This window comes from Phalacrocorax aristotelis, chromosome 4 (assembly GCF_949628215.1).
Source record: "Phalacrocorax aristotelis chromosome 4, bGulAri2.1, whole genome shotgun sequence".
Lineage (NCBI taxonomy): Eukaryota > Metazoa > Chordata > Aves > Suliformes > Phalacrocoracidae > Phalacrocorax > Phalacrocorax aristotelis.
Genome location: NC_134279.1, coordinates 75,053,913 through 75,081,736, shown reverse-complemented (window position 1 = coordinate 75,081,736; position 27,824 = coordinate 75,053,913). Strand labels below are relative to the sequence as shown.

At 40.0% G+C, this 27,824-nt stretch overlaps 1 protein-coding gene across 1 annotated transcript; it reads right to left on the bottom strand.

Moving 5' to 3' along the window:
• Positions 1 to 977: 977 nt before the first annotated feature.
• NELFA (negative elongation factor complex member A) lies at positions 978 to 27,151 on the bottom strand. Its single transcript, XM_075092056.1, has 12 exons — positions 27,082 to 27,151; positions 26,075 to 26,339; positions 18,488 to 18,659; positions 17,158 to 17,319; positions 16,136 to 16,225; positions 14,142 to 14,272; positions 13,887 to 13,956; positions 12,939 to 13,027; positions 10,514 to 10,625; positions 7,982 to 8,238; positions 6,817 to 6,916; positions 978 to 5,240 (listed from the first exon to the last, which is right to left on the bottom strand). Exons 2-12 carry the CDS (start codon positions 26,324 to 26,326, stop codon positions 5,056 to 5,058), a joined length of 1,620 nt encoding a protein of 539 aa, XP_074948157.1. The 5' UTR covers positions 26,327 to 26,339; positions 27,082 to 27,151; the 3' UTR covers positions 978 to 5,055.
• Positions 27,152 to 27,824: the final 673 nt, after the last annotated feature.

The following is a 27,824-nucleotide window of genomic DNA, read 5'->3' as shown; positions in this document are numbered from 1 at the left end:
CATAGGCCATTCTCAGGAGACAGGCAAACTGGCACATACCTACTCATGTAAAATGCGTCAGTGAGTCACTCATTTGGGCACCAGGGAATCTCTGACAGAGTAAGTGCCCTGCAAAATAACAAAGATGTGCATCTCAACCCGTTCTCAAAGCTTTGTCCCAAGTGTTCTACCAGAGCGGTTCACCTGGAACAGAATTCCCTTCCCAGCTATTTGGTAAGGTTGATCTGACACAAAAAAGAAAAATCTCAGACTATGTCTGGCACCGCACCAGCACAGGCAAGTTTAACAGAGCCATGCCACACAGCTGTACATAACTGGAGCGAGGCCAGCCACTCACATCCATATAACTCAACATTGTAAGATAAGCCTTCAAGGTTATCACAGGATAAACCAGACCATAGAAATGGTATTGCCGAGCACGAAAACAGTTTCTGGGGGAAAAAAAACAAACCAAAACACAAAACAAAACCCCCAAACCACAACACACCCACCTTCCGCAGCTCTCTAAAATTGAGAGAAGCCACTATTGCTGTAATTCAGCTACAGGAGGCACTGGAAACACCAAAACACGCCCCCCAGGGTTTATTCTACACTTTCATACCACATGGGCCGTCCACAGAACCTCTGCATGGCATAGCCTCCTTGTGCCATCAGGTCTAGGCTGCGGCTTGAGTGCTTCAGCATATGCACACCCTCACATTGTGGACGCACCTCACCCAAGGTGAATCAGATTTCAGCGAATTCGCCCAAAAAGCAAAAGCAGGTATTTTGGTAACACCTCCTACTTACAGATATCCTAACTAGCAAAACTATAGCATATGTCAACTTTGAAATGCATCCACAGAAGCAACGTGACATAACGTAAAAGGGATACACATTATCATGCAATTTGGCTGTTTGGTCTCAAGCTAGTGGTATTCATCACCAATTCAACTGTAAGTACAACATGCAACTTGATTATTAAGAGCATCAGTCCGTTTCCTTAGAAAATCTAAATTTTTATTATACATACTGTATTACACTGAAAATACGTACCCAAAGACAGAATATTTTGAATTTACAACTGTACAAAAAAAACCATAGAAAACATACGGGCTATGCTATAGATGTAACATTTTACAAAATGACAGTCCTTGTTAAAGGCACCAGATTCCCAGAGGGCTCTGGCTTAACATTTTTCGTCTTTTATTCCAGTCAGATCTTACAATGAAAATGTGATTCACTCAAACTGTATTATGTAAAAGTCTCAAGCTTCTTCCATCTAGCCAAGTGGTCTGCACTTTGACACAGCTTAGTGAGAGAAGTGACCAATTCCACAGAGGTGTGAAGCAATTACCAAAGGCTCCTCCCCATTGCATCAAGCATCCTATGGTACTGAACTCAAAGATTAAACAGCAAAGCTACCAGTGAAAAAAGTCAAGATAACACACAAAATACTGGCCCAACACTAGAGTGTTAACTGTATGAAGCCTGTATGGAGATAAGTACACAGCACTAGAGGAGGAAAAAATGTTCTGTCTAAAAGGAAGATGGACTCTATGATCAGAACTCTTGCTCAGCATCCTTCTTGGCCTCACCTTCTTCATTACGCTCATTTCACTCCTTCTGGTCCTCACAACACTCATGAAAGAAAATGGAGCCTAAAGAATCCCAGCACTTTGCTGTAGGGCAAGTTGTTAAAGAAGCTGGGGCATGCATGTATGTGTTCTTTCTCCCCTAAGAATAAGAAGTTCAGACAGGACAGGGAAGAAGCACAAGCTACTTTCATTGCTTCTTTCTCCAAGAAAGAAGTTCTCCGCACACTAAAATCAAATAAGCTAATTCATATCACACCTAGGCTTGCACAGACAGGTGCTTCTTTACAAGCAAGGGCAAGAGAAGCTGGGACATCCTGCCTTGCTGAGGTGCAGCAGTGCACTTTGGAAGTTTGGGCTTGCTATTTCTTAAGACTTCATGCTAGGATACAGAGAAAGAGGAAGGACACAAACAAAGCTTTAAGAAAACTATGACTCTGGTCAATTGTCAGTGCATCTGCAAGTCATTCTAGAGTCAAATGTTTTTGTTTAATCTTATGGCACACATTGAGCTTCACTGAGTGGAATCCTGCTAGCATCCAAGTGACTGAATATTCAAGACAAAAAATATTAAGTGCCAAAGCCAGATTTTGTTCTGTATGCAACAATTCCGTTATATTGGAATTTAAACGTTGATGTTGCCCTTTCTGAAAATAGGAATAATGCCAGACAATTCAGGCTACTGGTTCAATGATTTAATTCTCTGAACCAAAGGAGACCATGTAGTTTTACTTCTTACCCTATCATCTTAACATCGCAAAAACTTCCCTTTCTTTAGGCATTTAAAAACTTTATAGATTCACAGATTGAGTTAAAGTAATGCTCTGGTATTGAGGGTCATAAAGCCACTTGAAAAATAAATTACTTTTGCAGTGTTAAATTGTCTCATCTTAATGACTTAACAGAATTAAAAATATACTATGCCTCTATTTAAAATTTCAATTTATTGCATACGACTGACTTTAGACAAACAGGCCTGGAGACCAACTTTGTTATGCAGCAAATACAAATAGGTAGCAGCATGGTTAAGCTTCCTACACACTACCGCACTCAAATGACTCCACTGCATTCTAGAAGGGCTTCTTGAAGAGGAGAGGGACAGCTGTCTCCATCCCAAAAGCACAGGTCTGAACTGCAGACTTCTGCAGACGAAGGAAGTTTAGCGAGGGACCCCTGTTAATCTCAAGTAAGCCAAAGGGGCTATCTATCACACAGCTGCTCCTGATCACTACTGAATTGCAAAGAGCCTTGCATCAACAATTTACAATGACAGTACATGCCCCTCAAGTCAGCCAAATTTCTAAAAGTTTTTCTTAAAAACTGTATTTGGTACTTGCAGCTTATCTAGCAAGCAGGAACAGTTAAGACAGAAGTATCATACATGTTTACAGAAGACTGGTCATCACGAGAAAACTTTAAAAATCTGAATGCAGACAAGAAAAGGAATGTCACTTTTCTTTAAACCTTTCTTTTAAGAGATGAATACTTTCATATTCTGTTGTTAGCCCTTACTGTGTAAGATACTATAATCAAATAAGTTATAACCATGAAAATGCATTTCTACTGAACTCATTCTAAAAACTAAAACCCACTACTCATCCTCACTTGTCAGGCTGGTTTCTAGCTGTTTAAAGAAAAATCGCAATCAATCACTATCTACATTGCTTCTGAAATGGGGTAATTATGTGGAGGAGAGCCCCCAGTGTGAAAGTTACCTGCATAACTGTCACACTAATACATGCACAACACTCCGTAATGGTAGCAGGTACCATCAAATAACTTGCCCACCACAGGAGCTAGAACATTCTGTATATTTGCTAAAATAAAGTTAAGAAATCTATACTTTTGGTCACATCTTAAAACACTGTAGAATACAGATTTTCTTATTTATACTCGCCCTGTCCTGTTAGATAATTTGTTTGAAAAACTAGAAGTAAAATGGAATAAAAATTCCCCAGATTAAAAAAAAAAAAAGACTCTAATCAATCGTCTAAACACCTTTGTTAGTATGTAAGTGTATCTATAGGATTTGGTCTACTTTCCTTTCAGAAAAAAAAAAGCGCCTTATTTCCATCTTAAGAGTTCCACTTTGACATGAACCTCTGGTCAGCCCAAGGTACCTCCTCAGCACCAAACCACCATTTTGCTAGACATCTTTGTATTTCTTCCTTCTAAGCACCATTCCCAACCAAGCACAGCTCCACGTACAAGTACTGGCAGAAACCAGACATTTAATCCAAGTCTCCAAAGGATGAATCCTGAACTATGTATGTAAGCCCTCTCAAACGCTTTACTTGTACTATTAAAGCCAGATATACCAGTGGTGTGAACACAGTTATAAAGATAGAAATGTGCTTCTACTAGAAGGGGACAAGTATAAGGCACATTTATATGCCAGCATAATTGTGGCCACATTAGTGATTATACTGGTATGACTACACTGGTAAAACCAGAGCTACAGTCATTCAAAACTTTTTGGACCAGGGCTTGCAATCAAGGGCCTTATGACTGCCCAAATGAAACATAAATTAACACTGCCTCGAGACTACAAATCTTCCCAACCATCTATATTCAGATTTGTGTCACTCAACCATTTCTAGGGCCGTTTTTAAATTAAGCTGCAATTGGTCTTGAGATGTAATAATCACTTCCTCCCAGGTAAGTTATGGTGTTCAAAGGCCTTGCTATGCAAGGGCCATAGATCAGCTTCTACCCTAAGACTTACATGGCAAAGAGCTATCACTTCCAGGCAGTGACAAGCCACCACTACTTCTTTTTAATTAATTTTGATGGTTTTTTTTCTTCAGAAAACTACAATACTTGGTTTCTCATGCTGGGCACGGACATTGGCAACATAGCAAGTTAACAAAGCTGCTCAATCCCATCCTAGGACCCAAGCCTAAATAAGCTAAACATACAGTGGGTACCATCAGCCACTGGACATCTACGACCTGCAATATTTAGTTTTACTGCAGCTGAATTACAAACTAAATCAAGCACTGACTGGTAGTACTTTAAATGTCCATTCTTACAATAGAACCCAGGTAGCCAAGGAAGTTATTTTCACAATAAAGATCTGTGCCCTCATTAATGGTAAACCGTGAATGACCGTGCAGTAGTCGTCTTTTCTGGTACTCAGAAGTAAACTGCTCCCATATGTAATCTTTCAGTTGTGATCTCTTTTTCCAGCATCTTGAACCATAGGAAAGCAAAAACACCAAAAATTCCCCCTCCTAAGATCACCATTACCTCTTCCAAGATTAAAAAAAAAATACAAAAACCCACCAAACAAACAAACAAAACCGTGAATTTGACACCATTTTCTTCTGCGTTCACTGAGCCGTTAGGTTGGAGAGCCACAACTGTTACTCTGGAGGGTAATAAGAAATGTACACACGAATGCCATTTTGTACAGTTGACATACTCTATGAGCTGGTTGACTCTAAGCTTGATTTGGTCCAGTCTGCTGTTGCTGCATCTCTTAGGAGACATTAGTTATAGGTTTGTACTTCTTGAATCTGGTCCATTCACCAGTAGCATAGTTCATTTCAAAGACCGTATCAACCAACATAGTGGTGCTGCCAGTGCCATCTGCCTTTGGTAAATCTTCTGTATGCTCACTAAGTTTAATTTGGATGATATCACCTTGCTCTTGGCAAGGATTCTCTGTGAAAACAAGAATAGAAAAAGATTATACATTTTAGTACTCTATTAGAAAATATAAAGAACACTTGATGGAGATTGTAAACCTTATCCTAAAAAACCCAAAACCCAACAAACCAATCCCAAACTGAAAACGGAGCAACTAGTGTCACTAATACACATCGTCAGACTAAGATCTTCCTCCCTCTACACATCACAGACTGAGTTTTAAGGATAATAAAACTGGACCCCAAAAGATTAACACCGAGGCTAAAGTAACTGGAAGAACAGCAAGAGGGGGAGTAAAGCATGCTAATATAATTTCTGTCTGCCTCAAGAACCACAAGAGAAGCTTATATTTAAATGGGAGTTAGTAAACTCAAACTACCAGAATTACTTTATTTGGGTTATGTTTGGTAGTTAAAAGCCTCCAGAGTTTTCAGCTGTTTCAGAAGCCCAAAAAGCTTCACTGAAATAATTCGTCCAAGACTCAGTTCCATTCCAGTGCAAGTATTGAATGTTACATTTCAAGGTACTGGAACTGACACTCAGAAAGCTCAAGAATACCATAGCTGGCAGTTATTTACCCAACCTTCAGAAGGTGCTGACTTTATTACTGAAGGAATTAATATTGCTATATACTTATCTATATATGCACATGTGAATATATATAACACACATACTTCCAAAATAATATTTTACCTCACATTATAAAAACCCCATCCATACAGATATTAAAATACATCCTGCTACTGCAATTTGAAGTAGCACCTAGTACTAAGAGCACCATCATTAAAGCAAGACACACAAAGCTTTCTTAAAGCCCAGGGATCATCACAGTAACTCTACCCTGGTCATCTTCAATAATGTGTTGCACTAATCCAAATGCATGAGCTGCATTTAGGCTCCAGCACTGCAGGGATAAGAGCCCTCAAATACCAAATTAGAAACCAGACCTAGTGCAGATGGTAGAGTTCACTTAAGGACTCTTAAGCCCCTTCTCATCTTACATCTGATAATCTTCTGGGTAACACAGCCTTGGTGTATCAAGGCCAATATATGACAGGATCTAGCTATCAGGCAGCTTACCTCACTGTGATTCATAGCACCTGTGGTCACCTAAAGTCTCCAAGACAACAGTTGTTACATTTCTAAAGCTAAGGAATTAGCAAAGAGGCTCTGTACTACCCAGCTTGTACCTCGACTTGCCACAAAAAAAAAAGAGCTTACATTCATGGGTCTTCTAGTCAGACTACTAGGACCTAACCAGTCTGTTCACTATTCTAACTGGCTGCCTTGTTTCTCCTCAACCCTTAAGCCATGATATTACCCGTGTTCAGGTATGTATATATTGTGTTTAGCAGCTGCTCTGACAGACTGTTTTACTTACTGGAAATAGACCCTAAAGACCTGTTTCCACATAGAACTAAAGTAGTTAGAACTGTAATCTACAGAACTACATACAATCCAGAGTAAAGCACGGAGTCCCGTACATAAGGAGTAAAGCTAAGAGTGTTGCACACATATACACATTTAGAAATGCTAGACTGTATTTCAGATTGGGTGTTTGAAAGCAAGCTAAATTAGTCTCAATACATGCCTCTGGATCCTGCCATGAATCCAAGTATAAGAGCCTTTTCTGGCCTTGTAACTTTGTTTGCAGTCTTGAACATTTCCTGTGCCGCATACATTTGCTCCCTCTGCAACAGATACAACAAATATGAATTCCACTGCGAACAGGTACCATATTAATACCCACAGTCAAGAGTAAGGTGGAAGTTTATAGACCTACAAAAAGTAAACAATAAAGCACCTTAACCTCAAGGTTTTTCTTCTTTAATGCTTATACTCAGCACTTAGAACTGTGACAACTGAATTCTGAAACTGGAAAGAAAAAAACACTACCCCACCTTTAAATAGTTACAAAAACATGTGCTAAGAGACTTCATGTTTACATCAGTTTTGTGTTCTTTATGACATCAGGAGTAAAGGAGAAAAAACCCAATGCTTCCTCTATAGTCCAAACCCAGGTTTGCAATAATTTCAGAGGAGTTTTTTTTCCTTGAATAAATGAAGTAGAGGTACTGAGAAAAAGTCATCCCATTTCTTAAAGTTCAGATCTTTCAAAACCAGGCTTACAGATGTGCTTAGCAAAGTCTTCAAAGCAGTTGCACCTTGAGTAGTTACCTCCTTAACTTCAAGCACACACATAATATATACCAACATACCAGCAGTAAGAAGCTTCAGGACATGAGTAATTGCTGTTGAATTTAGTTTCCTCCCCACTCTCAGGCTTTAAAAGATGGGTAAATGGGGTGGTTGGGTAGTGAGGGGAACTAAGAAATTAAGGCTTTCACCTTAGAATAATCTATTGGTATCTTTTCTCCTATCACTGCAATGACAGGATCCTTTTTAGCAGCTTACATTATATGCAATTGGCTGGGCAACAGCTCTGCTGGAAATACACCTTTCTCCAGTTTCTTTGTAACAAGTAACATTATTTTACATGACAAATAGCAATAAATAAAGATCTCTTACTGAAATGTTAACACTTTTAGCTGTCCAGTGTTGTGATTAAGACAGTGATGCCAACAAAGCCAGAAAACATTTAATTGTCTTTGGTTATAAAAAAAAGCAGCCTTGACCACTGCATGATCCAAAGGCCAGGAACTGCCAACATGCTAATGAGATCCATAATAAAAAAAAATCTGCATTCCCCCACTTACATAGAAAGCAGCAGTCAAAAAGAACCTGGTTTTACTTACTGTAAGGGAGAGGCTTTTTTTCGGTGGTGGCTGTTGCTGAGTTTGGGGGGCCACTTGTGGTGCTTGTGCCGCAGGGGAAATGGCAGGAGGTGTGGTAGGTGTTAGGGGTGAGGTAGGTGTAGCTGCAGGTGGATTAGAGTTACTATTGTACATAGGTGTTCTTTGTTTGAATTGTGCAGGAAGAGTTGTGGTAGCATTTGGAGCTGCAGGCTCTTCAGTCTGTCTGTTAGTCTGCAAGGCCTCTCGTGCAGAGCCAGCTGCAAAAACCCATCAGGATAATTAAAAACATAATCCACAAACAGGGATTAGCATCACCAATGGCTGTTAAAACTAAAAATTCTGATTATTCCATTTTAGCACCACAATTCAATAGGTTATCTCATATCTATATGAATAATTGAAGAGCTAATGCCATTTCCACTCAATTATCTTTAGCAGTAGACAACTGAGCGACAAGCTGTCCAATATGGATTACACTATATTTAGCATCAAATTTTATGTTTAACAGATATCAGATTTATTAAATTGAAACTGCTTTTTAGCTTATACTACTGTAACAACTGTACTCTGGCCCTACCAGGATTATTGTTATACTCTTATGATGAAATACTCTTTTGGCTTCTATAGTTTCTACCTAATGTAGCAGCAGCTTCCAAAGGAAATGGTAATTAAGTCTCAGCCAGTAACAAATACTGAAAATATACAAATACTTAAACAGATGACAAAATTAAATGCAATCTTCACAAATCACTCATTGTTTAAACACTAACTGCTAGGAGGGTTGAAACCCCACAGCACTGACAAGTCCTAACTTATTTCCCAAAGTTGATCCATTCACCTGCACTTAAGGGAGTTACTGTTCCAAACCTGGCTGCAGGTAGAGGTTACATATATGATCAAATCACTGTGATTTCATAAATTACGGTCTGTCCAGCAAACAGTAATTAGCCTGTGCACACTCTAGCCAGTTACATTCTTCTGCAGCTCTTAGACACAGGCACAGCTGCGTAAGCACCTTTCACAAATCTCAAAAGGTTTAAGCTAACCTATTCACATTGTGTTCACAGTGGACTAAAAGGCAGATACAGACCAGAGCTGTGCTGATGCCTTTCAGGTCAGGTTTTAGAGAATGAGAGGTCTACCACTCTCCATCTAGGCACAGATACAGCATTGGTTTTAACAATAGGGCTATTATCCAGTAATACATGGAACAGGACAGTAAACACTTCAGAGGGCAAACTATTTGTAACAATCAGTACCCCTTAATTTTGTAAAAATCTCCTAAGTTTTATTACTGTTTCCTCTCATGTCAGAGTAACTGACTTGCATAAGGTAACGTTGTAATTTTGCAACCTCATAATCTGAGACCAAGTCTGTGGATCTTCTGTGTGCATCTTATATCAATGGAACTGGACGGGTTATATGCTTTGTCCATAAGAAAAGCTATATACCCCAGAAGGGGAAAAAAGAAAAGAGAACAAAGACAATAGAGAATTTCAAACTAGGCTTTTCCTGCTGTTGAATACAATGCCAAGGCTCTAGATAATGATACTAGCTGCTGACAACAGTGATGTGCTCTTGGCTTCATTCCTTCTGGAGATGCCAATTTTCTGCCAAAGATTTGCATGGACCTCCAGAGGGATTCTGAACTGTTTCAGGGCCAAATGAAGGAACCAGGTTTTGCATATACATTTTTCTATGACCAACATACCACAGCTCGCATACATAAAGGCAAACATTACAGTACCAAATCTCAACAAGCAAGAGCAAAAATGATGCATTAAACTGAAACGTTGGTTCTGTTAACTGCAAGGTCTAGTAATGCATCCCAGTCAAGCACATCTGTTAGTACAAACTGATACATTCCTTTAAGACTTCACATGCAGCACAGTAGAAAAAGTAAAACCAAGTGCATTAAAATAAAAGGTGTAGAAATAAAGGATTTGTACAAATGTTATTTATTACTATAGTAATTTTCTAGAACTGAAAATACAGCACTTTTCAAAATATGCAGAAGCTCAGCTATTATATATCAGACTGTTATAAAAAGGTAAAAGGAAAATGAATGGCTTGATCCCTGTCTATGTGAAAGCTAATATGTACTTGCCTCTAGAAACATATCTGACTCTTGAAAGCACCTGTTTTATAAGTGCATGTGTACGGATGTATGTATGGAGTACATTCTCTAGACTTAAGTGTATGGCTGGTGCCTTTAGGGTTTAAAAAAATGCTGGATTTTCTATTACAGAGTAAGAAAAAAAACACCCAAACAGTAAATTGCTTTGCTTACTTGACTTAAGTAGCAGTCATTTTAAGACTTAAAGAAACCAAGCATTTTCTTTATTTAGGTTAAATGACATGTCTGGTTACACAAAGCCCAAAGGCTGGGTTCCTACAGTGGATTTTTAGACTGCTAAGGTTAAGTTTCACTAGAGTTGAGGGACAGTACATTTGTAAATAAAAAAGAGCTAGACAGTAAAGCTGTATAGACTTGGCAGTATTGGGCCCCAAAAGCAAAACCACATCTTTTACCTGGCTGTGTTTCAGAGCTTGGGATATACGAGGAAGATGGCACCACACTGGGGGTAGCAGGTAAATAACTTGTAGAAGGTAGTGCTGGCTCATTGTTCAACGAGCCAAGTTTCTGTAAAATAGAAGAGTATCATAGCCATATTGCATATATTTATGTGCTGTTCCTTCATTTTCAATACAATTTCAACATTAGTTCTGCTACATTATTCGTTTTTAGAACTTAATTATGGAGTCCTCTGTAAGGGCAAGTTTGCCCTTTCAACCCTAACTCCCTATACAAACTTCAGACATTAGAATTACCCTAGGAGAGAAAAAGCAGCTTTTATTTCCCCTAATTCAGATCAAAGTTGCTTCTGAAGGCAGAGTCTGAGCCAGGAAAAAAAATAGTATTCCAGAGAATGTACTTCTGCAAAGAGTCAAGCTGCTGTTCCTTTGTCCCATTCCTCAGCTCGTAGTGTGGAGACTAAATGATGAAATTTGTGCAGATGGCACTCTGAAGAATTACACTACAGAAATAAGTGATCTTCTGCCTGAGCAAACATGCTCTTCACCATTAGCAAGCAGAAACCTGGGTTCATTCATGGGCAAAAGGCCTACTAAAATTTCACCCAGGAGAACGCAAAGACCTCTGGGACATAAGCAAACAGAAGGCAGCAGTGAAAGCACAAGTAAAACCCTCTTTCCACTGAAACAGTCAGTCAACACCAACCTGACGGATGTCATCTAGGATCAAGCCAAAGAGAATGACATATTTTGAACTTAACTATACATAATACTGCATACACAGCATGAAGACAACAATATGGTATCCCTATGAAGATTTTCACTGTAGTCCAATCCAGCTAAACATAATGGCTTGACAGAAGAAAGAAGTTTTAGGGGAATAAGTCTAGTACACAAATCATTTAAGGTAGCCTTACTAGACAAAAGTAAGGTAGATATTCTTTAAAACATGGAGCTTGCAAACAAAAATAAAAAAGAGAGATACTATTAGCATTCTGCATAAAGACAGGCAATAATCTTCACTCCTGACCTAGACCTACCAGTATCTGCCTATATGTTGGTTTTGGCATGTGGGCCATACCATGGGACCAATGTTGCATGTGCTCACCATTAGGCTCTAGAGGAAAAAATGCCTGGTTCACCAACTAAACCACATGCCTTTTAAACAGAGTGCTCTCCAAAGCCAAGCACTGCATGCCAACACATGGACTTGAGAGGTAGAGGTGATCATGACCACTTCAAATTTGGAACAAGATGACACTTAGAATCCGACATGGATTTCTAGTACCCCAAAAGGCTTGTAAACACTGGGTGCAGCCACCTCAAATTATCTATCAGTATCTAAAGAACCCAGTTGTCCAAATTAATTCCAGGCCAAGGTTTGCTGGAACAGAACAGACAGTTTCTAACTAGGAAGTGGGGGGAGGACCTAACATTCTTGTAAAACCTATGTGCTGACTGAGAAAACAAAGCTGCATCACAGTTTTTCCAATGCACTGTATCTGCAAGAATAGGAAAAAAACCACCTAACACACAACTTCCTCCACCTCCCACACTACAAATGAACTACCTCCAGCAACAGGTTAGCTTTCCCAGGAGATGCTAAACAACTTTTATATTAAGAAAAAAAAAGGTAAGAGAAGGAGCAGCCACCTCTGAACTTTATGGGTTTTAAGAAGCACATATTTATAAGCCATGGGTAATTTGGACAAAGACAGATTCCACTGTTATTTCTCCTCCCTTTCAGTAGTAATGGGACTCACTAAGCCCAGTTACATACAGGTTTGGAGACCTCAGAAAAAGCTGCCTTCTGGATTAAGCATCAGTTCTCAAAGATCACAAGCTAAAAATGGAGTAAAACTTCAGAAGGGTACTAGTGTGTAGGTTCTTTTCTCAAGCCAGAAGGCCGGTGAGTTGTAAAGACTTCTTTCTTACTTGGCTGCTTATATTCAGCTATCCCTCCTGGGCACAGGCCAATGACAAGCGCTCCTCACTGAGAGGCTTCTGTGGACACTATTCAACTAAGGTCACAAAGGATGCACAGGCAGAGAGTGAAACCTGTAGGAACGCCTGAAAATGATTCTACATCTCCAGGGACACAGAGCCCTCCTATCCCTTTCAACCTTGACAGAAGACTACGATCCTCAGTTACAGAAATGCCATATCCCATCACAAACTTAAAACAGCAACAAGAAAACCATCAAATATATTACCTTCATCCTGCTTTGAATTTACCTAGTTTGGTGAAAACATAACAGGATTTTGAAATAATTATGTAAAGATTTGTATATTATGAGGCATCTCTCAACAAGTTAGTAAAATACTACTTCAGTGTTTAAGTGTTTTAGAATAACACAAATCACTGTTTCCTAATATCTTTTTTTTTTTGCTTGTTTTAGTTTTTAGTTTTCTTTGTTTTTACCTGTGTAGACACGAGACCAGCAGCATAATCTGGGGTAGCATTTTCTACTACTGTTTCTTCTTTGGCTTGCTTTTCCACAACTTCTGTATCTATTGCATAAAAATAGAAGTCAGTTCAAGAAAGTCTCCTGAAATATTGAATTAGACATACTTTTTTAAACAAAGCTATAAAAATGCATTTCTCAAAGTCTGCTAAAACATGCTTAAAAAGGTATATTCAGAAAGGTTGGTAGATACAGTAATCGTCACATGCAATTTTATAATCAACCCAATTATGATCTGAACGACAATATATATCCATCAAGATACAGTAACTGCATAATTAGGCAGAACCGGCTAATCCTGTGATATTAGAAAACATCAAAACCCAAGCAAAGATTTAATTGCAATTATGATTTTGTTCCGAGATGGTACTCATTTTTTTTGGTGACAAATACAAAAAGGTTATTTTGGGGCAAGTATGCTGCCTACTGAATCTTCCTAATATGGTTAAGTAGAGCACTGCACTGTCACTTGACTTAAGAGCAGTGTATCAGATATTATTCACTTGTTAGGATCTCTCAGCCAGAATTTCGGAGGGTGCTATAAAATTTTTTCAACACTACTTTCAATTAATTTACTTGGCTACACAGCCAGTGGAAATAAGCCTTCCAGTACTGAAGCCACTCACACACCTATGTGCAGCCCAAAGTACAACCGATTAGTTCAATCCTTTCATGCAGCTGAGTCAAGTTATTACCTAGTCACATGGGAATATGATTAGAAGCATTGGAAAAAAGTAAAAAACCTCCCTTAAAGTGTTTTTGGTTTGGTTTTTTATTCTTTTTTCCCCGACCACTTTTTAAGGTTTAGCTGAAGATAAGTTTTAACAAATGAAGAATAAAATGGTATTGCAAATCTAGATCCTATCTGCAGGTATATTAATAGCCTTTGTTAATGCTATACCAACCTAATGTCTTTCTTCTTCTCTTTGCTTCACGGCCAGCACCTACCATATCCAGCTCAGAGATATCTAGAAGCTAAAAAGAAAGACCACAGATAACTTAATAACCATTGTTAAATTTAGGTAGTTGATCTCTAAATAGCATCCTTAATTTTTTCTTTAATATATTAATACTTGATTCAAAACAGCATCAGAAATTCACTTTAGATCAGGGAGGAGAATGGAGTGTGAAAGCAAGAGACTAAGAAAGAGTGCACCTACCTTTACTCCTCTTTCTTTGCGCAAAGGTGTTCTTGAAGGAGGAATAGGAGTTCTATTTCCAGAAGGACTAAATACACTAGGTGCTGAAGTACTCCTGAACGGAGCTTGTTTTGGTATTCCTTTGAGTGGTGCTTAGGGAAGAAGAAAAAAGGCAACAACTGTAATATACGTTTTTTTAGGTATGAAAAACAACAATAAGGAGTTCTTCGGCTTTTCCCCTTTTTAACACATACACATCCACCCTCCCCTTAAACTTCAAATGTTTATGATGTGGAATTTATAAGATTACACATCCCTCAAAGGTCAGATTAGGTTTTACCCTTCAAACAAGGAGTAAGAGCCCATCTCTAGGCTAATGCTTGCATCCCCCATTCTACATGAAGTAATCAAATAGGTGCACTGCTATCAAAATATACTTTTCCTACATACACTGATGCTTTCCTTACTTAAAACAAACTTCGAACACATAAAAAAAGGTATTGGGCATGAATGTTCTGATTCCAATTATTGCCAAAGTTGCTCTTTGAACTTTAAGATCTAGTTACTTGGTAAAACTGTATTTCATCAAAGATTCTTAGCCAAGCTTGTAAGCTTACATGAGCCTTAGCCCTGTAATCTACTGGAAAGGTAAATTGTTCCTTCACACAGGGGTCTGAAATCCTGGCACTGCTGTTTGCACAAGGAAAAGGATCAATTTGGGTCTATACTGCAAACAGAAAACCTGCTGTCTCAGTACTCAGTAGAAACTACTACACCTAGAAGAAGCCATTTTCCCCCAACTTTACACTGTTACCCTTCTACCCCACAGTTAATAAAAGAACTGAAGACAGCATTGTTTCATCAACTGCTAAAAACTAGGGACACATACATATTTGTTGGGTCTTTAAGCCTCCTGAAAAACTCATCACACCCTACAATTTGAAGATAAGCACATAATTTTAGTTTGAGGTTAGATACTTTGTATCCATCTGTATGTTGCACTGAAAACCTTTTCAGCATAGGACAATCCTTTCTGACCAATGCGAGTAGGTTTTAGCAGAATAAACCCCAGCTGGACCCGTAACTCATATTTCTAGAGACCACCTAGCTCTATAGGCCAAGTCTAAAAACTAGCTTGATTAGTTCAACAGCTAAAAAGAACACTGAGAAGAACTCATGTTCAGTTTCTACACTGTGACAATTTTTAGTTCAAATTACAACTACACTTTTTGCATTTCCTGCATTAACATATGGCCAAACTTTGGTGGTCAAAAACACATCTTAAATAGCATTGACGCAAAGTTCTTCATAGCTTCTAGCCACCACACCAAGAAATGACTGAAGCTTTATACCCCAGCATGATACTGGTGGTCAGAAAAGTTATACCTGTGCAGTGATTTTAAGTATGTAACTAATTTTGAACCCTCCTCTTGCTCCTAGTCAAAAGCTTATTTGAAAAGTTCAAGCAGTTCAGGAACTTCAGCAAGCACTTGAAATCTACTAATACAAAGGTGAAGAATGATTACACATCTTTGTCATGTCCATTAAATAGAAGCCACTGCACAGCCTTGGCTATGGAGAGCACACTGTCCCCTCTTTCTTCACACAGAATTATGTAGATATACAACAGTTTCAGTTTACTTCACAGCTTTTCAAAGAGCACAGCAGATTACTGTGATCCACTCCACTCCCTTTTGGAGCAACATGGCTTAGTCAGGAGTTATTCCTGGAGTGTTGCAAATTAAATTCCTACCAAAGCCTATAGGCATGATCTAGCTGGGTACATTTTAGAAGCACGGCAGATACGCTTGCCATTTAAGAAAAACCCCACACTCTTGTTCTTTCTGACATGCCTTGTCAGAAACATTAAAATATCAGGAGAGAGGGAGGCAGAAAGGGAGAAATACTTTGCTTCAAAAAGAATTAAGTTTTTATAAAACTACATGGTAATTTTATTCTTCATCAAGGTTATTTTTCAGATTTTCTTTCTGGGAAGCGATGAAAGTGAGCCATACTTGTTGTATCTATCTTTTTGACCAGCCCCCTGCCTTTAGCATGGAAAGGCACTCCTGCAGTCTTCTTGAGCTGTTGTGCAGTTTCTGTTGCTAAAAAGAAGAAGAGCTTTAGTTATTACAAAATCTGTGCTGAAAAAAATACAACATATTGCTTCTTATATAAAATGTTATTAACTAATACATACAAAAGATTGGAATAGCAACAAAAATTATATTTTAATTAAAACCCAGGTTATTTATGTGAGGTAAACACAGTATTTTCAGAAAATGCAAAATCAATATGACTATGCAACTGACAAGGTGGTCTAAACTAAAAGAAATTATCAGAGTAGACAATTTACTTGATAGAGATTGAAATAATTAAAGTTCTGTATAATATTATAAAAAGTTACAAGTCTCTTATTTAACCAGACCAACTACCCAAGTCACATGCAAGAAAGTAGCAAGCTGCTGCAACAGAACAGCAGGTACATTAAACTATTTTAAGATCACTTAGTTCAAGTGGATACCAATACATATATTTACACATATGTTGCCTTTTGTTCACAAAAACCTTCTGGCTTTCACACCCTATATAGCCATACTGAGCAAAAGAAAGTATTAATTAGCAGCTCTTGCTCCCTGTTGCAAAAACATATGGCAAAATAAAACTAGGCTCTCATTTCAGCTTTGTTTCAGGAGCTTTAACCAAAGCTGTCCCTCACAAGTCTTCAAAACTGACTGCTAAATACACCCATGAGAGAATGTATCTGTGCTTTAAAAAGCTACAGCTTTTTGTATGCCTTGAAATCTGAACAGCATTTAAGTCAAAATTAGCATTTTACTGTAATCATGGCCAGAATGACTTGCACCTGCTCTTCCCTACATATCAGTCTACCAAAGAAAAAAATACCAGCCAGCAAAGCTTGTAACAGAAAACTTTAATGTATATACCCATACTGGAGTGTAAGACTGAATATAAATTTTCCTTTCGTCATTTGATTTGTTACTCATTCTTATCAACTAGCTATAATACTACTTACATTTCTGCAAGAGTTCAGCTCTGAGTGTGGCACTTTTAGGTTTCCTTTTCAGCTGGAAGTGTTTCACTGGGGGAGTAAGTGGCCCAGCTAGTGTTGTCAAGGCATTTTTGTTTAAGTATTGGCATTCCAACGGCAACATAGCTGAAGTTTCACATTCACTTACTGCATAAAGAGTTAACACAGTACACATGGATATTAGCACCTCTTTGATAGCTAATGACAAAATATTTTACAACTAGATTGTACCGGTGTTTTTAAATTTTTGACTACTTGTTTAAACACCAAGAGTAATTTAGTTGTAATTATTACACAGCATATAACCAGTTATTAGGGTGTTTGTTTTTTACATTGGCTTGGTAAGAGCTTCCATGTTAATTATACCTAGTCAAATCTTAAATATGCTACCACTGTCAGAGTAAAAGATAAGTGATCAAATTCACAGATTCCTTAAATATTAAACATAAAAAGAAACTACTGAACTAAAGTCCAAACTGAAGTTGTAAACAGACAAACGATCATTTGCTTATAGTAAGAAAACAAAATGCTTCCACCTCGAAGCCATTTCATTATTGGTCTGCTGTGCTGCGATCCTAACCCCAAGACCATGTCTCTCCATTGATGCCTGAGGGCTTTTTCTAGGCAATGTGATAAATCAAACCCACAGAGTTTGGAGTAGCTTTACATCACCATTTACTACGTTGTTTGAAACAGCAACTGTGCAAGTGCCTGAGCCAATGTTTTCAGCTGCCAGGCAATCTGTAGCTAACTGGACATCAGCAGCATAACTCTTCCTGTGATCAGTCTCCCCCACAGCACCTATCATTTGCTGCCTAGAGGACTTCCAGCAGAGAGGCACCTCACCTGCCCAACACAATGCTTACACACACACAAGGCTGTCCACACAGCACTGTGGAAACAGAGCCTTACTGTCATCTTTGGTACTATAACGTGCAAGACAGCAATATATGAAAAACCTCAACTTACTAAGCTGAATTAAGTCAATTATTACCTATCAATACATACACCCTGTCTACAATACTAATGAATCCATATAAACTTGCATGTTGCCCTTTACAAACACTCGGTAATACCTGACATGCAAGTTCTGGCAATGTGTGAAAAGATAATTTAAGAAGTTAGCATTCCTCAAGTATCACAGTTCCCAGTCCAGTAACATGCCAGGTCATGAACCGTGGCAGTTAAGAGACAAAACATACTGCTTGTCCTGACACCAGTATTGTTAAAGTAGCAAGTTTGTCTGGGAAGCAACAGGTTGTTTCTGAAGAAAGGCATTGTATTTCTCTAATTTTCACCGACAGAAAAGGCTTACCTTTTTCTCTAAGCTCTCCTAAAATATCTTGAACATTGGGATTCTGTTCTTCAAGATCAAGGTTAAGGGAGCCAGTATCTGGAAAGGATTTTAAAATATCAGCTACCATTAAGACCCAGGGGTCTGAATCCAAGGTAGCGAGCTGGATAATTTCAGTCAGTGCCCCTTTCATCTACCAAAAAAAGAAAAAGAAAATCAGCCAATTGGAAACAGTTTTAAACAGGTTATAGCTGGATTTTATTTTAAAAAGACACTAGCATAAACATGCACAATGTTTTACTACTGGGGAAGGGAAGAGGGAGACTGCTTCACCACAGTTAATGTTTAACTCTAGAACTAAGTAAAGAATGAACCAAGGTAATTTTTTTTTTTTTTAAGATTTTTTCAGCCAACCTAACCCAGGTTTGTTTTGAGCTTTCCACAGCTCAAAGCTTTGTTTAAACACTGAACATTTTTACTACAAGCAACATGTCAGATCCTTACACTATTGTCTCCTTACATTCTACACTTATAATCCTAGTGTACACACACCTTATATTCAGCAATAAGAATAAGCAAGTAGGATACAATAAGTTATTTAGAACAGCTACCTAAATGAATATATGCCCCTTTCTGCGCTACAGAATATAGCAGACAGACCATTTCTACATCACATGAACATAAACCAAGTCCTCAAAATTTTACTTAAGCTTAGGCTAATGTGTTTGATCCTAATAAAAACTGTATTGTTTGACAAAAACTACATATTACAGAAGTAGACCTAGCCCTCTACTTTGCCACAAGTTACAAGATTTTCCATCTATCCAAAGTTTCTACAGTCAGAAAAAAGTTATTTTTAAGCACCTATCTTGAAAAAAGGAAAATAATGCATAATATTAATAAAAAAATTTCATTTACAGTATTTTTTCTAAATTACTGTTCAACACATCTGTTGGCACTATGAAATGAAATAAAATTCAAGATGACTGCATGCAGGGGTTTACACAGTGAATCTCTTACTTTATTCACAGGTAAGCCTAAGCCCCCAAATAAAGACTGAACACTTGCCTTTTTTTTTCCTAAGTAACCTTTCATATAAGCATTAAAGCATTAGCTTCACAGAACTAAGATGTTTGAGATGTACTGTACATCTATCAAGCCACAAAACATAACAGTAAAATTATATTCTATCTTTATGGTATTAACATTGACAAATTTACAAGTATAAGGAAATACTTAAATTTTGATTTTTCATAACCCATTGTAGCACATAGAGCTTAGTTACAATCTACATGTTTCTGAAGGCAGGGAAGCAAGCAAGAGATTCACCTTCACCTTTATGCTGTATTTCTTTCCCTTTCTTTAGAACCAGCCTTTTCTTATATAAAGAAGTTCAATAAAATAAGCTTACGCTACTCATGCTACTCTAAGAAATGTAAGTTAAATTTCTGCTCTCCATTTTTCCCCCCAGGCAGTTTTAAAGCTCAGAGGCAGACAAACATCGACATTTCTCAATTCCTTTCATCCACACAATGTTATTGCCCTCTCACATTAGAAAGGTTTACAAGTGCACTATAGGGGTAGTTCGTCCTTTACCCTCGCATGTTTTAGCACTCCTAGTAAAGTGCTTGTGAAGTGAACCAGATCAGTTCATCTCACTAAAAACTAGCATCTCTCTATAGCTTTAAGCTTGATCAGCCCCTTGCTGTGGTTGACTACAATCACACAAACACTAGAACCACAAAAAGATCAGACCAGAAGATGCTACAACAGTCAATTACCATCTTCAGCAGCGCTGTTGATTTGCTTTGGATTAAGCTGACCACATAACCACGACCATGCACAGTTTAACATGTCAAATTTAAACAACACTTACACTATGGAGGGGAACAGTTTCTAAGGTTCTAGTCTTTGTTGTCCTCCACCACTCATTTCTTTCTCAGTAAACATAAAAACCCACCTAAACTCCATAAAGACTTGCCAATGTCTCTATTCTAACCCTGAACTGCGCATGAGAAGTCACTTCTACTATGGTAGATGAGGATGAGCATGACTACTATCGAAACAAAGTCCCTTATTCTCCTATCTATCCTATAGGAATTACAGTACTGATTTATGCAAAACACCTGAAAATTTAAAACATGCCACGAGAGCTGATGAATCTATGGTTTATTTATAGCTCTTCTACAAGCTTTTATCTGGACACCACGAATGCAGATAGAATGTAATTTGCTCCATCAAAGCAAACTCAAGCAATAGCTGGAGGAAAACTGTCTGCTGTATCCTTACATTTACCCTTCATGTATGCTCCACAAAACCCCCATCTGTACCAAAAATTCAGAGCTACATGCCTATACTATGCATGTTCCTATGGAGCTTTTGTCTGGGCACATTACATCCACACTACTCTCGGGGTAGCTAAAGTTCAGGCAACCTATTTACACCACAACCCACTGCTTCACATAACTTTGTGTCCTTCAAGAAACGAGCCCAGATAAAACTTGTTTGCATAGCACTAGGCAAAATAACATTATCACAAGGCCTCATTGCAGAAAGAACATGGTGTCACAAGCAGGGAAGCAAAGCACACCAATACATACTCCGAACTAACCAGACACCTTGCCTGAATATGGGTTTGCATTTAACAAGCCTGGATTTGAGTTTTGGCTCAGGTTTTCTTCAAATAGCATTTTAAATATATGCTCCCAGTTCACTGTTGAACTGGCAGCTGAAAAAAAAAAAATTCATTTGTGGCTTGGAATGCATGAAATGCAACTCAAAATAACAGAGGATCCTACATCCTGTTACTTTACAAAGCACAGCTGTAATCCCAAACTATTAATTGTACAAGATTGCAACACCGGGTCAGTAACAGTCCTATCAGCTCCAGCCAGCATCTTGTTAAGCATGAATATCAAGATCTGATGCAACATGTTCTGGCATTTCTCTCATCTAAAACTTAAGGATCTTAAGTATTTTTCTCAGCCTGCTGGCACAAAAAAAAAAAAGCATAGGACACGACTAGAAACCTCTAACAAGAAAGAATCAGGCAGGATGGAAAAAGTCTGGGAACAGAGACAAAGGCAGATTAATAATGGCTGTGCAGGAAGAATACAGAAACAGCACCATGGGAAGGGGTAAAAAAGGAAATGTTGCTAGAAACATGCAAAGTGATAGCTCCAAGCTGACTTCTTGCAAAGAATTCCCATTCGTTTCCTTTGTATTAGGCCTAAATTAATATATGTGACTATGCCTTTAGACAATTGCATCAACAGTTGGCTAATAAACCCAATCAAGTTTTAATCTTTCAGAGGCCACAGAGAAGGTGATATTTATTAGGTATCTGTATTATTATAGAGCATTTTCATTAAGCTAAAAGCATTGGATTGAACGCACAGTATTAATATTTAGATGATACAAGACTAGGATGGATCAAATACCACTATTGTATACACTTTGTATTTGAATCATAAAAAAGTGGAGGTGGCCAAAAGTAATATTGGATGAAAATATACCATGTTACGCCATGGAACAATTAAGAACACTAAATATAGGCCAGAAAGATGCACAGCAGCCTGCCTATTCTGAAGAGAGGGAAAGGCTATCATCATGTGCCCTCTTATTCCTTTGCACTAGTACTCCACAATTCCCGCTTGCATGAGTGGAGGACTCCTGATTCACAGAAGAAAGAAGAAACAGTCTGAACTTTTGCTCTCCTACAGCTACTGTAATAAAAGGGCAGGCCACTGCTGGGATAGGCAGCATCATCCTCTCAAGATAATTCAGAGAGCACAGAAGCATGCAGTCCTCGTGCCAGACTTGGTTGTAACAGACTTGGTTCTAATCCTGAACAAATAAATGAAATGCTGGCACAAAAAGAAAACTTGTGCTTGCCATTGTGAATCGGGTTAAAAGGAACATAATATACAAAATAAACAGAAGTAACTGTTCTGCCAAATTCACAACTGACACTCTGGTCAGCACTACACCGAGCTTTAGACATAATTTCAAATAAGCATGATTATGTGGAAAAGAATTAGCAGATGAAAAGCTGGGGGGCAGGGAGATTCAAGAGTTAGCAAATTCTGCCTAGAGCATTACAGCAGGAAAGGATTTTTTGATAACTGCCTACAAAACACACTTAACTTAAAATGAAAGTGGGAGCCAATTATTCTTATTAGTCAGCAGGAACAAACAAGCAGTAATGAGGTTCACAGCATGATAAAAATTTAGGTTTATTACCTATCCCACAGGAGTATTATGAGGATTAAGTCACTGGTATCTATACAATATTTGGAGAGCTGAACGAAAATATTACGAAAATTGAAGGATATTACATTTGAGGAAAAAACCCACACACTTAAGCAAAGGACTGAGCTTTCAAGAGAGCTCACTGAAGATTCACTTGTCTAGACTGAAGCTTTCACAGAGATTTAGAAAGGGCCAGCAGCAAACTAAAACCCTTCTAAACCAAATACCACCACACTTTTCTTGATCCCCACATAACTTTACTCAGATGACTGCTCCCAAATGGTTTCCATGTTCTTCTATGCCTCAGTGAAAATGCTATTATAGAGAAAACAGAGGGGGGAAAAAAGATTTTGAAAAGGAAATAACTAAGTCCAATCTGTTATCTAGAGAGGGGGATATCATTTAACATGTTACAAAACAAACCAGTAATATATCCTGCATCCACTATTGAGATTCTCAAAGCTTTACGTAGCTGATGCAATATATTTTCCAGTGCTATTAAGTTTCCGAATGCCAGCTCAATGCTTCTCACACATGATCAATACAGACTGGCACATGGCACGGAAGACATACATATGACTTTCCAAAGAGACTAATGAAGCACTTTCAGTTCAGTTTAATCATTTTCAGACATGGGAGTGATTTCCAAATTACAAATTTCACTTCCAGGCAGCTACAAGTATCCTATCCTGGTGTACTTCTGTTAGCAAAGAGACACCATATTCAGCACTCCACAGTACACTGAGCACAGAACACTGTAGAGAAGTACAGAGCACAGTGCACATATACTCAAATATATATGTATGTATGTTCTAGGTATCATATGTTAAGATACCCAATCCCAAATCTTAACAACTACATAACGAATCTTCACAAATACAACCAATTTTAGCACACCACAAATGACGAGTATCTGACAAGACAACACCCCTTTCAGTCAGCAGTTTGGCTACAACAGCTATTTTTACCATTTATAGAAGGAAGTCTATAATGATAATAGCAGACCTACTAGCAATGTCAAGGGTTTCTGCCTCATGTGTTTTTCCTTTTTTAACAATTTTTTAAGCATTTCCTCTCAGTTAAAAAGCTTACATGCCCGTGAAATAATTAAAATGTTCCAGGTACTTTGCAAAGGACTGAAAATATGCCAAATTCCTAGATCTCAATCAAGTGTGCCCTGTTTACAATGAAAGATTTATGTTCAATTCATTAAATCTACCAAAGAAGCGTAAAAAAAATAATCACCCAACATTTTTTGTTACAGGAGTAATAAGAGCTTTATATTTGGAACACAACTGATCAGTTCAGCAATACACCAAAAGGCACAGCAACTGACTTGCTCTTCTTTACATACAATTTATCTCCATGGCTAACAAAAGCACTGATCAAGTAAAGTTGCTGGCTATCATCTTCCTTAGAATCAGTTTTAAAAGTTCTTTTACCCATCTAGTGAACAATCTTGCAGCATTTCAACAAACTATTTCAGTCTGCTTGAATGCTACTCCCTCAAAGAGTTGGCATGAGTGTTATTTATGAAGGTCCCTAAGCTTTTTTTAAGATCTCTCTTCCATCTAAATACATCACTAATTTGTTCGCTTTTCCCAAACATTGCAATATTCATTTTTTCCAAGCTGCTTGGGTCTTCACACTACTTCAGAACAATTTTGCATAGTCAGAGTTCACATGAGCTTATGCATAGCTCCCCATCCCCTTTTCTGGCCTTGGTTATTTTGTTTGTCCAAAACATAACTGCATTTGTCACACACGAGGAAGACAGTTTGTGCACTGGACAGGCACGAAACACAAATATCATGTTTTAAAGATTAAACATGCTGAACAAGCTTTTTTTTTAAAGTTACACCAATTACATTAATACAGCGATCATACAGATGCACGTAGCAAGACAGACACCAACATATACTAAACTACTGTTTAAATGTGATGCTCGTGCATTTTCACCTTAGAAGCACACAGAAGCTGAGTATACAATAATCCAAGTAACATATCGTCTCCCCGCATCCTGCCTAGTATATATGTGTATTAACCCTCAGCAGCAGCTGCATCTTTAGCCAAGAAAGAGACTGGTGCAAGCACATCTGAGGATACTCTACACAAGAAGGTGAGGATTAACTACACACCACCTCCAAGACTGCTACCAGGAACCAATACAATACACTGTGGAAGTAGGAGAGGCATTCCTTGAACATGGCTGAAGAAAGTCTTCCCCAGTCATTCTCCAACTATTGTCCCAAACATCAGTACCTGCGTTCTGGTAAGAATAAGCTGGCTGCAGATGAGGTATAGTCCAGGGCCAAATGAATAAGCTTTTCTGGATCTGTAACTGCTTGCAGAGCCAGCTCAGACTCAAGCCAGCCAGCTTACCAGCTGGGGTAGGACAGTAAAGGAAAGCACCAATTGTTCCCAGAAAGGTAAAAAGAAACAAAAAAAGCTCAGCAATTTTCCTCAAACAAGACCTGACTGCAAGAAGGCAGGGAGAAGCACTGTTCAGTGCAGGCCCCAGATGTTCCATGCCCAAAGTTTCAGCACTTGCTGCTGTCCTTCCTAAAGCTGAGATGTTCAACTTGAGACACCTACACAGCTGCCAGTATTAAGGAAGAGTGCAGCAAGCCTAACACACAACTGTTCCTAAATGATCATGCGTCTCTGCCCTAATCCTAGAACAACTACTGCCTCAGAAAATCCCTCTTCCCAAAGGCACCAAAACTGTATCAAGACACAGCCCTACAAGTCTGTGTGGAGGCATAAGATAGGTTACAGGTCGAAGCTGCTTTCGAAAGACTAGTGCCAACCAGAGATTCCCCGCAGAGCGGGAGGAGCAGCAGCAAAGCTTCCACTCCACTCGCTCCCTTATCACGGGGAATCTGAGCGCTTTTCCTCACAGCAAAGACCGAGCCCTCCGAGCTGGGCCTCAACGGACCGCTCTGCCAGCCGAGACCTTCCTCCTCCCCATCCCCGTCCAAGAAAGGCTGCAAGGGAGAAGCGGGGATGCCTGCGGGGACCAACCTCCCTACATACCCCGCACCGAGTGCGGGCGGGCAGCTGCCCTTGAGGAGCAGCCGCTGCTCGGCTTCCCCGCTGAGGGCTGCTAGGGGCAGCTGCCCGCTCCGACCCACCGCCCCCGCGGGAGAGGGCAGCGTGAGGCGGCAACGGCGCCGCGCCCCGGGGTCTTCCCTCCCCACGGGCTCCCTGCGTGGAGAGAACAGGGCGGGCGGGGGAAGTGGTGCTGGCGCTGCTCCCCCTTCTCCCCTCACGCCACCTCCGACCGACCTCTCCCCCTCACACACACGCACCCCGCTCCGGTTAAGCTTCCCGCGCAAGCTCCTGCCCAACTCTCACCTCATCCACCGCCCGGCGGGGCAGGTGCAGCATCCCCAGGAGTAGCTTGAGCTTGACGGCCGAGGAGAGGCCGTGAAAACAGAGGCGGATGTTGTCGATCACCGAAGCCGTGAGCAGCGAGGCAATGCTCGGCGGCGCCCACAGCTCGTCTGTGGAGCCTAGTTTGTTGTGCAGCCACAGGCCAGTGTCGCTTTCCCGCATCGACGCCATCTTGGGAGCGGGACGAAAAAAGAGGGGATTCTCCACGGGCATTTTATGAAGACACCTAAAGGGAGGGAGGGGGTGAGGACCCCTGCAGGTCGCCGTCTCGTTCGTAAGCCAAAATGGCGGCACCCTATGAGGCTGCGCTAGGGAAGGCGCAGGTTCTGCCGTAACCTAAAATGGCGGCGCCCACGGCGAAAAATAGCGAGGCCCTCCTCGTCTCTCGTTCAGATGCAAAATGGCGCCTGCCATAGCTTTTGTTTCCGTATTGCAAGATGGCGCTGCCTCACCACACAGAAGCTTCTTTGTCAGCCCCAGCTCGTTGTTACTCACGGTCCACTCTAACTCCTCGAGAGCATAAAAGGGCCCAGAACCGGGAGCGGGGTCCCGGGCCACTGCGGGGCCGGGCGGCACAGCTCGGAGGCAGGCCAGAGCCCACCCTCCCCTCCCAGGACGCCGGCCACCCCCAGCCGACAGTCCCGCCTGCCCCGGGAGCCGACTCGGCGCGCCGCGCGGCCGCCGCGGAAGGCGGGCTGAGGACCCCGTTGCCAGCCCGTCATTGTTCCTCGGGGCTGGGCCGGCCCCTGGGCCTCCCGACACAGCGTTTGGCAGAGCACCACGTCTCCTTCTCTCACAGCCCTCATGTCCCCGAGGGGGCAGGCAACCCGCTTCCTCAGCAGCGCCTACTCGGGCCCGCGGGACCCCTTTCCTGCTCCCGCTGCTCGGCCTGCGTTGAAGCGGCAGTCCGTGTTCCCCACCCACCACCGCGGGGAGCTTATTAGCTCTAATAGCACCTTAAAGCGTACCTGGCTCCGTAGCTTCCTCTGCTTCTGTCAGCCTTTGGCCTGCTTCTCGTCCAAACTAGCCAGCGCAGCTTGCCGGTGAGGTGCTAGATGGCGGGCCCCCACGGTGCTGCTACGATTTGACAAAAGTGGAGTTGAGTCTTTTTCATCGTTTTCCCCAAAGATTTTTGTGCTGGGTGCTTCGGAGGTGTAGGAGGTTACAGTGTCTGTAACACTAGTGGTAGGCACTCAGAAATTGGAGGTTGGTATGCATACATTCATATTCCCTTGTGATTCAGCTCACTGTTATTTAAATATGAAAAATTAATCAATTGCCTAAATCCCAGAAGACTTAAAGAGTTTTTCGAGTGTGGCATAAAGAGTTTATTTTAGGCCTTCTAACTGAAATTAAATGAGTAGGAGTGCATAGCAAATTCACCTTTTCTCTGAAAGTTTTTGAATGAAAATGTTTTCTTTACAATATTCTTCATTTAAAGGAGGTTGTTTACAGCCTTATTTCTCTAGGAGAACAGAGCAGTTGTTGCTGAGGTGCTTTATATTTCCTCAGTATGGCACTGTGGAATAAATAACTTCTTTCTTGTTCCCAACTTCTACTAATCCATAATGCAGATGCAGCTCCTGGGTGCTATGAAACACTGACTTTTATCAGGGTGGAATTGTTTTACAGCAAAGACGTTCTATGTGAATAAATTATATGTTAGTACATTGGTAATTTTTTTCCACAGTCATTTAAAATGTGTGTGCAA